Source organism: Danio rerio, chromosome 16, assembly GCF_049306965.1.
Source record: "Danio rerio strain Tuebingen ecotype United States chromosome 16, GRCz12tu, whole genome shotgun sequence".
Classification (NCBI taxonomy): Eukaryota; Metazoa; Chordata; class Actinopteri; order Cypriniformes; family Danionidae; genus Danio; species Danio rerio.
In genome coordinates this window covers 33,744,139-33,763,522 of record NC_133191.1, presented here as the reverse complement: position 1 = coordinate 33,763,522, position 19,384 = coordinate 33,744,139, and the positions used below count along the sequence as shown (strand labels likewise).

General features: G+C 33.8%; 1 protein-coding gene across 3 annotated transcripts in view; it reads left to right on the top strand.

The window, feature by feature from the left end:
- lmna (lamin A) overlaps positions 1–19,384 on the top strand; it is a 48,725-nt gene that overhangs the window by 26,335 nt on the left and 3,006 nt on the right. For all 3 annotated transcript variants that reach the window (XM_005158168.6, XM_005158167.6, NM_152971.1), the window contains 10 exon segments: positions 5,488–5,644; positions 6,928–7,053; positions 7,176–7,346; positions 8,891–9,016; positions 11,743–11,963; positions 12,651–12,936; positions 13,515–13,622; positions 13,705–13,824; positions 15,470–15,529; positions 17,694–17,915. In XM_005158168.6, coding sequence (XP_005158225.1) covers positions 5,488–5,644; positions 6,928–7,053; positions 7,176–7,346; positions 8,891–9,016; positions 11,743–11,963; positions 12,651–12,936; positions 13,515–13,622; positions 13,705–13,824; positions 15,470–15,529; positions 17,694–17,915 — 1,597 coding nt within the window.

Below are 19,384 nucleotides of genomic sequence, written 5' to 3'. Positions count from 1 at the left end.
ACGACTCAATCACCATCTTTTTCCTCCTGACCATACGTTATATGTTTGATTTAGTCTCCATAGAGACTCACAGAAGCCCTGCAGCCGGCGAGAGTGAGTCAGAATCGCCTCGACAATTCTAAAGGAAATGTTTATTCATAGTACAGTGGGAAAGGGGGAACCTGTGTTTGAAGCATTGCTTTTTTTTTCAGATTGACTCGCATGTCTGCTCCACCCCTGAAGTGGAAAGTAGAAGTCACATTTACGTCAAAAGCAGTGAATTGGTGTATTATTGAGCTGCAGGAAGAATAAAGATGTAGAAAAAGGAATTGAATTACACTGATTTGTTTATATTATACTACATATTTCGATATAGTAAAGTTTATTGATGACTTTTACTTTATTGAGCTGAGCTGAATTGCAATTAAAGTTAATTCAAATAATTTAAACTGCTGCTATTTTAGTTTTAATATTACCTTTCACGCAGTGTGTAATATACAGTAGCTGTTTGTGATTAGTGGTGTGCAGTTTCAAAGAATAATTTGTGATTATTAGAGTTATCCTCTCTCAAGATAAAAGAAATAATTCTAAATGAGTTGTTATTAATGTTAGCATTACATCCTACACAAACTAATGTAGGTTTGCAACATACACTTATTGGCCACTTCATTAGGTGCACCTTACTATTAATGGGTTGGACAACTTTTACCTTCAGAACTGCCTTAATCCTTTGTGACATAGATTCAACAAGATATATATATATATATATATATATATATATATATATATATATATATATATATATATATATATATATATACATACAATATATATATACAATATATATATACAATATATATATACCAGCCTATCTGGCACCAACAACCATGCCATGTTCAAAGTCATTTAAATCACCCTTTTTCCCCATTCTGATGCCCTGATCATCATGACCATGTCTACATGCTTAAGTTGCTGCCATGTTATTGGCTGATTAGAAATTTGCGTTAACAAGGTGTTGGACAGGTGTACCTAATAAAGTGTATTTGCTAATATTAATCTATGGTTTTCATTTATTACTTGCTAACAACATCTACTTTGACTTTTAGACACTGTACTATCACTGAATTTAATGTTTCAGACATTGAGAATATAGGTGATTGTCATTTCAGTTTATTTATTTCTGTCATTTCAGTTTTTATTTATATATAAAAACATATTTTGTAATATTAAAAATATCATAACAGGGAGTTTAAATATTTGCACTTTCAATGGATTCCACAACATATTTATTGATGTCATAAACACCTAAACCTTGTCCAGGTAAAAAAATCATAAAATAGTCATAAAACTCTCAGCTAAAACTACTACGTGTTTGCATACATAAACATTAGATGTTCTTAAAAGATCGATATTGAAACTTGTCAAATACAGATTAGGGTAAATATTTTAGTTTGAGCTAGAACATAAGTTCAGAAGTCTTTTATCTTATTGATGAAGTGTGTCAGAAAGTGTGGTTTTACTATGTGCTTTTTATGGTTTTACAAGTGCTTTGATGGAACGCCTACGATCATTTTTCTTCTCGAAATCTCCAGCTGTTGTAGGTGACGGCTGTCTATTACATGCTTCTACTCTTGAGTATGCCAAGCTGCGGGTTTTGTGGTAAATATATGGTTAAAAAGAGACTGCAAATATCAGAGTGATCCAGTGAATGCACTCAAACACCAAACTTGTAGTCAGGTGATTTACTCATTTCTTTGCCCTGAGGTTGTTTGTGTGTGTGTGTTTATGCAAGTCCAAAGTTTTGTTTTGTTTTGTGGGACTTTTATTAATGCGTTTAATAATAACTGTTTATTAATGCATATTTTGTGTAAAGTGTATATCTGGTTTTGACTAAGCTTTCAGACAGTTTTTTTTTTTTTATTTGGTGGGTATTTTTATGTGCGTGTGCGTGCGCGCGGTGCGTGCGTGCGTGTGTGTGTGTGTGTGTGTGTGTGTGTGTGTGTGCTTTGGGGAAGCCCTGTTCGTGGTCAGTATTTTCTCAGAGATAGCCACATAAACCATGCCTCTATGCCACATTGCCATAGTAACAACACAGCAAACATTTAGAGGGTTACATTTCTGGGTTTCTTTTTCGTCACAAAGGAGGACAAAGATAGCTGTGATTCATAAAAGAGCTGGAGGCCGAATTGGTACATTCCTCTCCTCCTCTCTCTCTTGCTCACATTTGGCTCTTATTGTGCCTAAAATGTTTCCACTGGTTCCAAGTTGCCAAGCCAAACCCTTTTCCTCTCTTTCTTAAACGCAATTCTACACTTTTAATGAAACTTTACTGGAACTGATGCTTTTATTGAGCTGGTTTGTTTAATACGTTCTCAAGTTTTCCAAGTTCTGTAGTTTTGTAGTGTTTGTCCATTGCACAATACTGAATTTTCCCAAAGTTGACCGTTTTCAGTGTAAACTTTGACCTGTTTGGTCCAGTCAATAAGTACATTGTGCCCTGGCACCAAGGTGACGTCTTACACGTTTTTCTATTGTGTGCTTTAAAAAGCCTTTGGTTGATTCATCTTCCTGAGGACAGATCCTGGAGATCTTGACAACTAAAACAAAACAAATACGGTGACAGAAATATACGTAAGATAATAGATTGAATAATAAACATTAGACCGCACGAGACACTTAAACTTTTTATGTTTCCTATAAATGTGGCCTGCTCTGCTGAGAATACAGTTTTTAAAAACAGACCTGTCTGATATTGTGTAACCTGAATAATTGTAGAACAAAACAGCATATTTAGGGTGTTGACAAGATTGGGCTGGTTTTTAATTACCCAATGTCCTAAAGAGAAGAGGTTATGCTTCTGGATGTGTGTTTACCCTTAGCACAAATATGCCCACCCACTGTTTACACACCTCCATTGTGTCCCAGTTTTTCACACTAGCCCCTGTGGACTCCAGTAGCACATTTTTCAATCTCTATGTCCATTAAAAGCTTTAATGAGCTTTTGGTGAAATTTTCCACATAAACACTATATCCTGCTGAGAAACTAAGATTGATTTTATTTGTGTAGATTAATCAGCTGAAACGTATTTTCAGTAAAACAGTTTTTTGCCAGTTTCAGTGAGACTATTCTTATAGTACATAAAATAGTGACTTCTGCCTGACACTTCTATGACTTCTGCAAAAAAATCTGATTTTTAAAAATATATATTTTTACATAAAGCAGTGATGCAATGAACAGTCCGGTAATCAGTAAAGTTTGAAAACTACAATGCTTTCTTACACTGGGTCCACACCAAACGCAAGAGTACACAAGCATTGCGCTACCTGCCCTAGTTTACTCACAGGATGTTTTCCATCTCAAGTAAATGTTCTACTGGAGTAAAAAACATTTGTGGAAAACTCGCATTTTGCACATTATTGCAGGTTTCTTCTGTTTATGCATTTGCATTGACTTGGTATTAGGGCTGTGCTGATAAACGATATTATATCGAATCGCGATAAAATTGATGTCAATAACAATGATAAGCTCTGGACTTTTTTTTTACACTTAATTAATTTAAAAGCCAAACACACAGCAGAAATGTGCAACAATGGGAATCTAAAAGTGTGTTAATATTAGAGATGCACTGAGTTTTCGGCCACTGAATGCCTTTTAATGAACCCTCTATTTTTTGCCTTCAGTCATTGTTGGGGTACTCCTTTTAAATCTGTAAGCATTAACAACGTGTATCGAAATATATATTGTCATCATTCAATATGGAAAATAATTATCAAAATTGCATTTTTGCCATACCACCCAGCCCTACTTGGTATGTAATACACTCACCCAAATACTTAAAATACTTAAATTTGCACTTTCTGAGAACCCATCATTATACACATTTTCTTTACCATATTGATTGTAGCATATTGCTCATTTCATTGTTAATTATTTCAAAGTTATCAAGTAGAAAATAACGCAGATTATTTCACCATCCATTTACCATCCATTTGTCACACCATCCTTTTAAAGGTTATTTATGTTACCAGCCTCACAAAGCTTCTGTTGAAGGTATGTGACTGTAAAGTAAAGAATGTGACCTAACAAAACCTCTGTTGTTGTTTTAAATGGGAAGTTGTTTGAATAAGTCTCTCAGGAATGAGGCCCATCGCAATGCTCCATTAAAATCAACCAGAACAGAATACTTAGTAACTTAGTAGGTTGAGTGGAAGCTAGCTAGAGAGTTTGACCAAAGTTTGAGTACCAGTTAGATCTGACTCCTTTAAAGGGATTGTTCATCCAAATATGATAAATTGTTTACCATTTACTCATTTCTAAGGTGATTTTTAAGTCTTTATTAACTTTTCTCTTCTATTAAAAACAAAAGAAGATATTTTGAAGAATGTTGATAAAGAGGCAGGCAGCCATTGTCTTCTATAATACGAAAACAAAAAACTATGGTCAATACTAATTCAATGGTTAGCAACATTTTTCAAAATAGCTTCAAAAGAAGAAAAGAACTCACTTAGACATAGAAGTCCTAGAGGTCATCAAGCTTTTAAACATATATTAAAAAACAAAGTTTGAATGCATGACTCGATCATAAAGATGTCACTAGTTTCATTACTGGATGAATCAACATTTTTGAAAAATCGATTGAAATTTTTATTTTGAGAAAAAACATTTTAAATGGATGCTTATTGCTTCCTGTTGGAAGAATACTGTGTGATGGTTGACATGGATGATCTAAAAAATGTCTGAACATCCCATTATCCTGATCCTTGTTTTATTTCTGAACACCCCTTTAGCTGTAGTTTGATTTTAGAAAACTCAGGTGCTGAGTTTTAATTGTTTCAAGCCCTGTTTGTCAGCATGACTCATTTGAGCAGGTATTGTGAAATCTGATCTAGGAGATCTGCAGAGAAGAACTCCAAACTTCGCACTCGTTTAGAAAGAATACAGATAGGACTCTTGATTAATTGTATATTTATTTTAGAGTCAGCCTACTAGTGAGCCTTACTGTGTCCTGAAATTACCTTCTATTTATTGACGTTAACTATATGGGGTTTTCATAAGGTTTGTGCCATTTTGAAAAGAAAAACCCTGCATTCTCTCACATATGGTTTAAATTCACTGCTGGAGGCCCAAATCCTGCTCTGTTTCAAAGAGAGCTTTTTAAAGTTATTGTTTACAGATTTTAAAAGGTCCCTGGCTTTTTTTCCGGAACAAAATCACAGGCAGTGTTCATTTCCACTGAACTGATTGTTCCAGCCATGCTACTTGGCAAATGTTATGATTCAATATTTTGGATGTTAAACAGATTCATGTTTTAAAGTCTTAGATCAGTTCTTACAGCTAAAAAAATGCTAGTTGCTTTCAAATGTCTAAAATAATAAGAGACTTTCTACTCATCACATAATGAATGAACAAATATAATAATGCCACTTTACAGAGTGTAATTGAGATCATTGTGTTCTGTCTACATGAAACAACACTTTAATGATGTTTCTGTATTTTCGCAACTGCAGGAACGGTAAGAAAGAAGCAGATCTGGAATCTGCTCTGGCCAGGCTGAAGGATCTGGAGTCTCTACTGAACTCCAAGGACGCGTCTCTCTCCACAGCTCTGGGGGAGAAGAGAACACTGGAGGTGGAAGTCAGAGATTTGAAAGCCCAGCTGGCCAAGGTGACGACTCCTGAAGGCTGGATAATTAAGGGTTTGGGTGGTCTGGTGCTGTAGTTAAACATGTTTGTGAGCAACAGGTTTAAACCACAAGGAACAGTTCATGCCATTATTAGAAGCTTGAGCAGGCACTTTTAGACTGTGTTGCTTCAGTGAGGTCAGCTATGTAATATGCACACATTCAAGCACCTAAATTACTAATTGCTTGTCTAAGAGAACATGACTAAGCCCTAATTCCACCAGTACATTATTAATATAAACAAGATAACATCAAAATGACAGAAAAGGGCCTCCTTTTGAGACTCTGTTGACTATAGACGTACTGTAAGTTGCAACATTTGATTTTAGGAGGGTTGTTGTTAGTAAAAAAAGTTGATGCACTTAAGATTTAGTTATAATTCTACTGGGGACACAAATAAAGTGTTTATTTAAATAAATGTATATCAGTTCGTTAAACTTTGTATGGTTTTCAAAGTTACATCTGAATCCAAATTTCAATTTCGGTCCGATCTAACCCTTTTGAATTTGGTAATATTTACATAATCAAAATAAATGGCAACAAAAAATGACACTAAACATGCACCATTACACTGTTTATTTTATTAGATTAGAATAACTTGTTATTTTAGATATTTTGTTGGACAGGGATGCGCTTGAACTCAGGAATATCCACAGGATTAGATGGTTGTCAAAGGATTATGGTTAAGGTTTTACAGTTAAAAATAAAATAATTAGCTCTCCTATAAAATTTAAATTCCATTTAAAATATTTTTCCTAATAGTGCTTAATGGAGAGATTTTTTTCAATACAATTTAAACAATAGTTTAAACACAATAGCTTTGTATTTGCCACCATGACAGTGCATAATATTTTACTAGTTAGTTTGCCAGCTTAAATTGCAATGTAAATAAGTGGTTTGTCCTGTGACCTATCATAAATACATTTTTCAGGGGGCTTATAATAGTAACTTAATAATATTAATTAATAGTATTAATATTAGCTCAATAATATTAGCAGTTTTTACTTTTTTATTATTATTTTTTTTATTCTAGTTGAAATAAAAATAAAAAAACTTTACCCAAAAGTAAAATATAATGAGAGATACTGTGGAAAAAGCCCTTGCTCTGTTAAACATGACTTAAAAAATATTTGATAAGGAGAAAAAATTCACAGGAGGCCTAATAAGTTTATTTACTCAGGAAAAAAGGCAAACATGATTTTGTTAATTTTTTTTTTTTTTTTCAAAGAAAAATTTGAGTTACAATGCGAGGATATGTTTGTTACAGTTGGAGGGCAGTCTAAACGATGCAAAGAAGCAGCTGCAGGATGAAATGCTGCGACGTGTGGATGCCGAAAACCGAATCCAGACACTGAAAGAGGAGCTGGAGTTCCAGAAGAACATCTACTCTGAGGTCTCACAAACACACAGCTCTTCTGTGCAAATAACTAGACTAACTGCTAACATATTTAACATCACTTACTGGTTTAAAGACATGCTAAATCTGATCTCGCTACTGTAACCTTTTTTCAACAGGAGCTCCGTGAGTCTAAGCGCAGATATGAGTCACGTGTGGTGGAGATTGACAGCGGCCGCCAGCAGGATTATGAGAGTAAACTGGCCGACGCTTTAACTGACCTCCGCAACCAACATGAAGAGCAGCTTCGCATCTACAAGGAAGAAATCGAGAAGACCTACAACTCCAAGGTAACTGAGCACTGAGGCCATGTTTACATTAGTGCGTTTTTAATATGATTCTTTACCAAAGCAGAATTTTTACTATGTTTCAGAAAACATCTTCATGCACACTACATAACAGAAAATGCTTTTTAGTGGCTAGCTAGTACAAAATTGTAGGCTATGTGCAATTATTAATTAAAAAACAAATTATATAGGCGTTCAACTTGTGTGTAATTGCATTGAGAAAAAAGAAAAATCACTTTTAAACTTTTTTTATAATGGAATTCCTTATAAAGTTTATAGTAGCATTTTACTAATATTTGAACTGGATCAAAACATTAGATGGGTTTCTATCATGTGTTATACCACATTTTGAAATATGAGAGACAAAATTTTGAATAAAAATCTTTTTAGGAAAAAACGCTCTTCAGTTTCATCCACGATCACCACCATATCTCCCCCGCTCTCTTCAGTTTTATCCATAATCACCCCGCCCCCGCTCTTCACTTTCATTCACTATCACTTGTTAGAGGGCCCGTGGATGCCAGCGGCGCCCCTGCATGAGATTTGTTTTCTTTACCAAACGTTTCTAATTGGATTTGCATTGCAAACCTTAAATGAAAGTTAAAAAGTTATTTATTTTTTATTTTATGTGTTAAGTTGTTTTAGTTACTATACTCTCAATATCATTCAGCAAATATGCACATTTATTTACAAAATTCGGAAATCAGAAATGTAGAAATCAATAAATATTTCTGCAGATTCTGTCTGGCCCTGGCTTGCCTTGTTTTACTGTTGGTTGCTAGGTTACCAATACTACCATCAACTGCTCCAAAGAGCTTAAAATGACCAAGAGGCGACACTCAATAGAACGTTCCATTGCAGCAGCAGCGCACAGCAACAGCCCCGGATTCCGCCATTTCTTAGTGAAAGTGATCGGCTGTCCATTGGATTTTATTGCTTATCATCAGCACTTTTAATAGTTTATTTTACAGACTTTGGTATTTTCATTCCAAAATGGCTAATTCATTCCAATTGTGGCATTTTAAGATAAAGAAAATTAGTATTAGAAAGTATTTTCTCATACCTTGGTTTGATGGCACAGTTACACAAATGAAACAAAACTCAGTGAATCAGCAAAAGAAAATGATCCAGAAGAATCCATCAGGGAGCAAATATGGGCGACAGCCTTGTTTTGTTTTGTTTTTTTCAGAAATCTATGTTTTGGACCATTTACTTCAATTTTGCAAACTTAAGTAGGGTCTGCGGAATTTCCATGTCTTCTTGTTTGAGGGTGAAAAAGTAACCATATCAAAATGTGTGCGATTTACAACAATATGCGCTGGTGTAAACATCCTGAGAGAGAACCACCAAATGTGGTGGATTTACAAAACTCTCTCAGGATCTGCCCGGGGCATGCTGTTAAACTGATGAACTGGCCCGCCCTGTTTACATATTTGCTGACTGATCCATTGCCAGTCATATTTGTTAAATATTGTTCTGTGTAAAGACATATAGCATATCTGTCAGTTTAATGTCATCCTGTGTTGTGTGTGTTTGTGTGTGTGTAGCTGGAAAATGCTCGCTCTTCCGCTGAAAGGAACAGTCATCTGGTTGGAGCCGCCCATGAGGAACTGCAGCAAACACGTGTTAGGATGGAGGGTGTGAGTTCACAGCTCAGTCAGCTGCAGAAACAGGTACACATATATTTTTATATATAATCACTGTGCTGGCAAAGCAGAGGTTTAAAACTTCCTCATATCTGTACACGTGGGCAATAGATAGTCTTACAACAGATTATTGTGAAAGAGCTATATGCAAATTTTCTTTTTTTTAAGTGAAATTTATCCACCCTCAGAAATAATGTAATAAAATGATGACTTTAAATTTTAACGGATAGTTCACCCAAAATTTATAATGTACTCACTATTTACTCACCCTCAAGTGGTTCCAAAATGTTATGAGTTTCTTTAATCTGTGGAACATTAAAGAAGATAAGATTTGAAGAAACCTGAAAACCTGTAACCATTGAATTCCACTTAAGAAAAAAACAAGAACTATGGAAGTCAGTGGTTAAAGGTTTCAAGCATTTTTCAAATTAACTTCTTTTGCATTCAACAAAAGAAAGAAAATAAGGGTGATAGAATTTTCAGTTTTTGTAGTTCTCTGTAAGTGCTTCCTTTTCTGAGGAGCGAGCTGAATGTTTATGTTCTGGCCACGGTCACACCGACAATGAAGACTATAACAAAAACTGAGTAGTTTGTAAAAATAACTAAGAATCCACAATTGTAATGGTATTAGAATAGAATAGAATATTAAATAATGTTTAAAAAAACATTGACAGCCTATCAAAATAAATCCTGCTTTAATTTATTTAAAGCATTTAAAAAGGTAGAAAGCTGCATGACAAAACTGCAGCACATGCTTTGAATAAACAGAATGTATTTGGATATTGACATAGATGGGATTTTAGTTTAGCATTTAGCATTTATTTATTTACATTTTTTTATTTGTATTTGCTTATGTACAATTGAATAAAGAATTATTAGCCCCCCTTTGATTTTTTTTTTCTTTTTAAAATATTTCCCAAATGATGTTTAACAGAGCAAAGAAACTTTCACAGTGTATCTGATTTTTTTCTTCAGGTGAAAATCCTATTTGTTTTATTTTTCAACTAGAATAAAAGCATATTTTTATTCTTTAAAAACATTTTAAAGTCAATATGATTAGCCCCTTTAAGCAATATTTTTTCGATAGTCTACAGAACAAATCATTGTTATACATTGACTTGCCTTATTACCCTAACCTGCCTAGTTAACATAATCAACCTAGTTAAGCCTTTAAATGTCACTTTAAGCTGTATAGAAGTGTCTTGGAAATATCTAGTCAAATATTATTGACTGTCATCATGGCAAAGATAAAATAAATCAGTTATTAGAAATGAGTTATTAAAACTATTATGTTTAGAAATGTGTTGAAAAAAATCTTCTCTCCGTTAAGCAGAAATTGGGAAAAAAATAAACAGGGGGTTATTAATCTTTTCTTCCACTGTATATGTGCACTATTTTAAATAAATTAAATGAACTCTATTTATTTATAAAGTTTATAGTTTTTGTAAATGTTCACCATTTAACATTTAACTGTCGACAATGGTGTCGTTTATATTTGCATATCAAATTATGAAATATTTACGTAAACATCTTCAGTTTCTATTTACAGTGCATATTCCTATAGTTATCTCTCTCTTCTCCTTCTAATTATTGAAATATGTACTACTAATGTAGTTATCATTGTAAAATATCAATTATCTTTCTTCAGCAAATAACATTTTTAAGTGAATGCACTAAGTTTTGGTTCTATTGTGTAATTTTTATTTTATGGTTTAGAACTTGCGCCAGTAAACTATGTTTATGCAGTGGTTATAATCTAATTATGACCTGCTAAGTACTTTTTAGATTAAAGCAAATAAGAAATGACCAATTTAAACTGTTTTCAATCTTACTTAAATACAGTTTATTTTTAAATGGTAAATTTGGCAGAAAGTTAAATAATTGAATTTAAAAAGTATAATTTAAGTTTAACGTTTATTATGAGAAATGCACAAAAAAATGTAATTTTAATATGAAATTCTTATTTCCCAAAATATACTTTATTTAAATACTATAAAAATATCTAAGCCTTGTTTCTCTTTTGTGACAGTTGCACATCTAACGTGTCCTTTTATTGCACTTTATGGACTTTCTTTGAAAATAGCGGGATTATCGAGTTGTACTGCAAATGTCTTTGCATTTTTGACACTGTTAGCAAGATGGTGTATTCCTTTATTATGGAAACAAAGATTCCCCCCTGAGTTTTGACAACTGGTTTTGAGGTGCAATGAGCTTCATCCATGTGGGAAAAAATTAGGTTTGCAATAAATGGCAGTACTAGGGTTTTTTCTGAAACATGAGACCCATTTAGAATTTTCTTTTCTGAGCATGTCAGTATCTCTACAGACTGTCAATATAAATCTTAGGACCTTTCATTTGCAAAGCAAATGTAATTACGCACATTGTATAAATATCTGAGGATTAATATTTGTAATATTGAAATTTGAAGTTTGTTTCTCTCTTTTTTTGGACACAATAACAAACATATTTGCAAGATAAAATTAGTTTCCCATTCCTTTCCAATGGGCCATTATTATGATACATTTAAAAATAATAATTCAACCTTTTCAAATCATGTTAGTTTATTATTTATTTATTTATTTGGTTAAACGTCAAATGCTTAAAACCTTTAGTATGTGCATTATTATGACCATTTTGCAAAACAAAAAGAAGAGCGAAACAACAGAATAACTATTCCTGCACTATATGTCAGTGCATATAATATTTCATGTAATTTTGCATATGACAGAATGTTGTTGTGCTCTGATGAACAGTTGGCTGCTCGAGAGGCGAAGATCCGCGAGCTGGAAGAGGCCCTGTCCAGAGAGAGGGATATTTTGCGCCGTCGTCTGGAGGACAAGGAGAAGGAGATGGCTGAGATGAGACAGCGCATGCAGCAACAGCTGGACGAGTACCAGGAGCTGCTAGACATCAAACTCGCTCTGGACATGGAGATCAGTGCCTACAGGAAGCTTCTGGAGGGAGAGGAGGAAAGGTCAGTGATAGCATGTGCATAACATCCACAAAGACTTCCCTTGGTAAACAATAGAGCTGTCAGTCACGTACACTTTTAATCAGATTAATTTCCTGATATTCTGATTGATGAAATAAATTGTATATTAATGTGTTCTCTAAAAGCTGTTCAGATATCAATATTGATGCAGATATGCATTTATTTATTTATTTATTATATACTTATTATTTTGTTTATTTTAAAAGAGTTTTGGATTAATTAGAATTTTTTTCCCTTAAATCTGTGGTATTTATATCTATTAGATTTTTTAAAATGTTTTTTATTTTATACTAATATGATTTAAATGTAAATTTAAAAAATGTTTTATTAATATTTTTATTAATTATTTTGATTTTAACATTATTATTATTATTATTATTATTTTATATTTCCATGCTTTTGTCCCCAAATGTTTCCGTGAACATCCTAAATAGATTTAATGATTTCTGCTCTTTTTGCTAATGCTTTTATTATTAAAGATTATATACATATTTATTGAAGTATATTACTAACACAATTCTAAGTGTATTTATTTGAATGCTTTTTAAACTTAACCATATATGAATTGCGTCAACAAAAGTAACTGCATACTGTACATCACATTTGCTTTGGAAAACTCAACTGCCTTACACATTTACTTACCATTTTGCCCCCATTGTCTCTATTTAGACTTCGTCTGTCTCCGAGTCCTCCTCCTGCTCGTGGGGTGACGGTGACCCGCTCCTCTGGTTCAGGCTCTCACACTCGTGTGGTTCAGAGCAGCACCAGTCGCACATCCTCCGGCAGCGCCAAGAAACGGCGCTTGAATGATAACGACAGTGATGCCTCCAGTGTGGTTGGAGGAACAGTGACCCGCACACGGATCTCCCAGCAAGCCTCAGCCAGCGGCCGCGTCACCGTTGACGAAGTCGACCTGGAAGGAAAATTTGTGCGGCTTAATAACAAGTCTGACCAGGTGAGAACAAAAAGCCACCAATACAATGATTGAAGTGCCATGAAATGTATAACTTTGTTCGATTTCTGGCATAATTTAAACTTAAACATGTAGAGAGGGCGAGATATAGAGAAGCTTCTCCCCCTTTAAAAATAGCCAATAGGATTTTGCTTATGGCAGCTTAAAATGCTGAGCTAACTCTCATCTGACTCATAACAGCCACAGAATATGATTAGTCTATCTAACCAGCCTTTTCAAATATACAGTATTTCAATGGGTTTGTGGTCAATCAACATCTCGGCTCATTGGAGTTCCTCTCATCATTATGACTTTTAAATGTGTTGAAGAGTCAATGAAAAAGCACTAATAAAGACATATTTCTGCTGCTTGCTTGACATTAATGACCTGTTTACTGCATACATATAGAATTTGCCTTAATCGCAAACTTAAAAATGAAATTAATTAGCATAAAATTAGCATAAGGATATAAACATCATGTGATCAATCTAGAGCAAGCGATGTGATGCTTCGTGTCTGGTGTTCAATTACACTGCTTAATTATGAACTATTTCTAAAATGAATTTTCTTCCTTCACCCAGGATCAGTCTCTGGGTCACTGGCAGGTGAAGAGGCAGATTGGTTCTGGCACTCCCATCGTCTACAAGTTTCCACCCAAATTTAACCTGAAGGCAGGGCAGACTGTCACGGTATGTATCGATTGAGGGAATGACAGTCACCCTTGGTTGGCATTTAAGTTCCTGACTTACTGTGGTGTCTGTGTGCTGTCAGATCTGGGCTGCAGGAGCCGGAGGCACCCACAGTCCTCCCAGTGACCTGGTGTGGAAGACCCAGAACTCATGGGGCAGCGGTGATTTGTTCCAGACCACCCTCATCAGCTCCAGCGGAGAGGTGCGATGATGACAAACTAAAGCAAGACATCTCCTTGAAACTATTTTTTCTTTAAATATAGCCTTTATGTTGCGGGTCTAATTAAACCCTATTTGGATTCTGTAAAATGTAGAAAATATTCACACTATGGGCTACAAAAGTAGTACAAGAATCTTTGATTTCTAAAATCTGTTTTTGTAAAGAAATGTAAGTATTATAAATAGTACTGTCACAGATTTGTATTTTTTTACAATTTTATATTAGTATGTAAATAAAATTTTATGAAAGTATGTATAAAACTTAAAATAATTCATAAAAAATACTCTGAAATTGGAATAATGTAAATAAAAAAAACATTATAAAGCATTTTAATCAGTTAGATTTTTTTTATGCAAAAAAAATATTTAAAAAATATTTGTGTGTAAGCATGTGTACATGTGTGTGCGCATAGTAACACCTTCAAATGCATGAATATAAATATATAAATAAATACCAATGGGCGTTATGGACAGGGCAAGGGGCCCGTGCGCACTTGGGGCCCCTGCGAGGGCGTGGAAAATGTAGATTTCTAAATGTCTATTAAGGCTAAGTGCTAATAGCGCACCTCGTTGGAATAAGCTATTTGAGCAATTTCCACCCATCACTGTTTGATTGACAGAGACAACATAACTGAAGAGGGCGACTTACAGCATCATGAGGAGTGTAGCTCGTGAAGCGCATGATAACTTGTTTTGACCTGATTGATCATCAACTGGTTTGAATCCAGCGTCTGATGAACTCATTATTCTTTTTTCCTCATTACATATCAGATTGGAAATACATTTATCTTTAATAGAAAGGAAATATTTTTGTTTAAAAATTAGAAGAATGAAAATGTGATATAAAGTCACAAGTGGCTCGTAGGTATTTTATTAGTTTCAGTTTATTTCATATGTGTATAAAGAGCATCTAAATAGTTATTTTAAATATTCTATAAACAGTTATTTTGGTGTTAAATGGTGTTAACACCAAAATAACTGGCGTTAAATGTTACCTGTTGTTAAATGTTAGCGACATCTTGATTTAACTAATTTGTATTTACAATGAATAGCCTTCAAAATATATACTAGTAGTACTGCTATAGTGAACTTGAACAAGTATACTAAAACCCATTAATTTTAACTAGTTTTATTAGTATTTTTTTTATCAAAGTGTGCTTTAAAAATAAGTTAAATATTTGAAGACTATAAATATATGCACTAAATATAATTTATTTAAAAAATGCCGACAATACATTATAGATTCACTTTATAAAAATATTATATTATTCTTATTTTTTAATTTAACTATAGTGTTACGACTGGGTAGAGAGCCCTACAAGTCAATGTGCCCTGGGGCCTCTGAATTCTTAATCCAGGCATGGCAGGCTCTGAAGATGGCTGAGAACTTGACATAAAAAATACACCACCCTTTTTAAAAAAAAATATGTACAGCTTCTGATCATTATGAACTGATAGTGTAAAATAACTCAAAAGTTAATCTCAATATAAAAATCTCAGTATTTATGACATCTGCTTTTTGGGTTACTCCATCAAATCTGGCCGCATACTTAATAAAAAAAAGTGTTTGTTTGATTTGAGGTAACTAAGTGACTCATTTGCTTCTCTCTTTCATTGTTTTTTGTCAGGAAATGGCGATGAGAAAAGTCACACGTACTCTGTTCCAGGATGAGGAAGATGATGAGATGGTACGCAATCACTTTCCCATTTTAAACAGACAATAATATCATTATTCCCTTTGAAATTTATTTTGTAGTTGCAAGGTTAAAATGAATTATTGATTTAAAGCTTGAGTTCTAGAGTATTTTGTAAATTTAAATTCGTTCATAATGCGCAGTCACACTAAATATTGGCTTAGCCTGATTGAAATTAAACTTAAGGCAAGACACTGCAGGTGAAATGGGGAAAAAAAAGCACTTTAATTAGTATCAACACTTCTTTAGTTGATTGAATGTATTGATGGAATGTATTTAAAATTGCACACATTTTCAGGTTTCTAAAAAGTTTTCTTAAATTCTACATATAATTGTTCAAATTGGGCATTTTAAATTAAAGGTGTATTAGTTTGCGTACATGTATAGCTCAAATATCTGAACACTGAATTAAGTTAAATAATAAAAAAAAAATAATATATATATATATATATATATATATATATATATATATATATATATATATAGTAAAATAATCACACAAATTATGCATGAACTCATTCTTTTGTAAAAACTTTTAGAATATACACTCACCGGCCACTTTATTAGATACACCTAACTACTAACGGGTTTGTCATCAGAACTGCCTAATCCTTCGTGGCATAGATTCCACAAGGTACTGGAAATATTCCTCAAAGATTTTGGTCCATATTGACATGATAGCATCATGCAGTTGCTGCCGATTTGGTGGCTGCACATCCATGATTTGAATCTCCCGTTCCACCACGTCCCAAAAGTGCTCTATTGGATTGAGATCTGGTAACTGTGTAGGCCATTGGAGTACAGTGAACTCATTGTCATGTTCAAGAAACCAGTCCGAGATGATTCAAGATGACATGGCGCATGATCCGGCTGGAAGTAGCCATCAGAAGATGGGTAAACTGTGGTCATAAAGGGATTGACATGGTCAGCAACAATACTCAGGTAGGCTGTGGTGTTGACACAATGCTCAATTGGTACTAATTGGCCCAAAGTGTGTCAAGAAAAATATCCCCCACACCATTACACCCCACCACCAGCCTGAACCATTGATACAAGGGAGGATGGATCCATGCTTTCATGTTGTTGATGCCAACAACAAGCTGACAATACCATCCGAATGTTGCTGTAGAAATCAAGACTAATCAGAACAGGCAACATTTTCTGTAATCCCTAGAGATGGCTGTGTGTGAAATTCCCAGTAGATCATCAGTTACCATACCAATTACCAGTCACCAATAACCATACCATGTTCAAAGTCACTTAAATTCCCTTTTTGGGTATTTAAATTACCCATTCTGATGCTCGGTTTGAACTGCTGCAGATCGTCTTGATCATTTCTACATGCCTAAATGCATCGAGTTTCTGCCATGCAATTGGCTGATTAGAAATTTGCGGTAACGAGCGGTTGGACAGGGGTGCCTAATAAAGTGGCCGGTGAGTGTACATATAAATAAAGTTTGGAGTAAGTACAGCTAAGGTGGAGATTTATTTAGCAGTCCAGGAAATAAAAACAATCTTCAAAAATGTTAATATTGTTTTACAAATTTATGAAGTGCATCAAAAGTATCACTTTTTGGATGTTTTATTTACATTAGACTAAAAAAAGAACTATCAGTGAGCTCATAAAAACTGTTTTTGCCTTTATTGTCTTGCCTTTAAAGGCCTAGTTTACCCAAAAATGAAAATTCCATCGTCATTTACTCTCCCTCCTCTTGCTTTAACCCTTTTTTTCTTTTGTTTTCTGTTAAACATAAAGGAAGATATTGTGAAGAATTTTAGAATTTAGTAATATTATTTTCCCCCTGCTATGGTTGTCAGTGGTTACTGACATTTCCAACATTCTTTAAAATATCTTATTTTCTGTTTGACAGACAATAAAATCTCACAAAGGTATGTAAGCGCTCAAAGTTGAGTAAATACATTTTACTTTTAAGTGAACTATCCCTTTAAGTCACATAGAAACATTAGCCTCACAACGTCAGTTACATAACCACTGCCCATAATGAAAATCATCTTGCTTCTTTACCCAGTGTGGTCTGCTAATGTCTGTTTGTGCTGCTTGTTTGGGTGTTGCCGTCCCACAGTGAATCATAGGGGTGTTAAAATGAACTTGATCTATAATAAGCTAATGTGTTTTGCTCATGGTCTCCCCCTACAGGCGGCTCACAGCACATGCGGAGACAGCGAGTATAACCTGCGCAGCCGTACTGTGTTGTGCGGCTCGTGTGGTCAGCCGTCCGACAGGAACAGCAGTTGTGTTTCTGCCAGCTCAGGAGTGTCCAGCGCATCTCGCTCCTTCAGCAGTGGAGGAGGAGGAGGACTCACTGAAGCTTTTGTGTCACCCTCTCACTTTATTGTGAGCAACGACAAACCCAGACAGGTGTGTACTGTATGTGTGGAGGGCACTTTTGTTTGTTTGTTAAATAGCATTACATTGTGGTTGGTTTCTCTCTTTTTTGAATGATTTCAGGCTCAAAGTTGTGCTCAAAATGTGCAGTGCTCAGCATATTTGAGTACGCCCCACTTTAAAAAACTGAATAGTTTTATTCTTTTCTCAGAGAATATATGCAATATATTTTGGTGCATTTGAACAACAGATTTATCAAACATGTATTTATTAAAATAATATTTTAGTCACGGTACATCTTTAGAAGTAGAAAAAAAACACATTTAAATTCATGTGAAGTATTGCAAAAAAAAATTACTAACACACACACACACACACACACACACACAGACACACACATATATATATATATGTTTAATTTGATTTTTGCTATTTTTTATTTTATATTTTCCCCCCTAACATATACATTTGGGCTACTATTTTTTAGACCATTAATTATTGTTGGATTAGATCTGGATTTGGCTTCTTCAGTACTGAGTAATCTAATGTTTATGCATAAATACCATATTGTGAATGATCTTATAGAAAATATTAATGTAAAAGAGAGATTTGAAGGGGTATACTCTTATATGCTGAGCAGTGTATTTGCTATATGAATAGAGTTAGGATGAGGTTTGGGTCTAGGGTCAGTTGCATGTAATCATGCATAATTAATTGTAAATACATAGGACATGTGTATTAAACACCTTAAAATAAAGTGTTAAAATACTTTATATTATTCATTAATTCATTTTCTTTTCGACTTATTCCCTTTATTATTCTGGGTTCGCCACAGCAGAATGAACCGTCAACTTGTCCAGCATATCTTTTACACAGCGGATGCTCTTCCAGCTGCAACCCATCTCTGAGAAATACTTGATATTATGATTTTATATTATTTAATCTAAGACTAAAATAAATTAAAAAAAAAAAAAAATTAAGTTATAGTTTTTTTATAATTGTATTTTTTTAAGTATAAATTCATATTTTTTATGTTGAAGACTAAAATTGCCAAGGGGGAAAATCCTGTATTGAAAAACAATTTAAATGATTTTAATAAAGTTGCGAACAATTACAGTTTTTATGTGTAATTTATTGTTAACTCTTACTACTACTTATTCCGGGTTTCGGTATATGATTTTAATCTTAAAATGATCAAATTATCATTTAATGCTTTGTGAGGAATTAATTTATTGATATAAAGTTGTAATTAAATAAATATTTGTAAAAAAAAAACAAAAAAAAACTTGTGGCAAAAACTTAATACATTTTAAAATTTTCTAAATTGACTGATAAACATGTAAAAACAAATCAAAGTTATCAAAAAAAATCACATTTCATAAATACATGTACTTGAAGTCAGAATTATTAGCCCCCTTTGAATTGTATTATTTTTTAAATATTTCCAAATAATGTTTCAGAGCAAGGACATGTTCACAATATGTCTGATAATATTTTTTCTT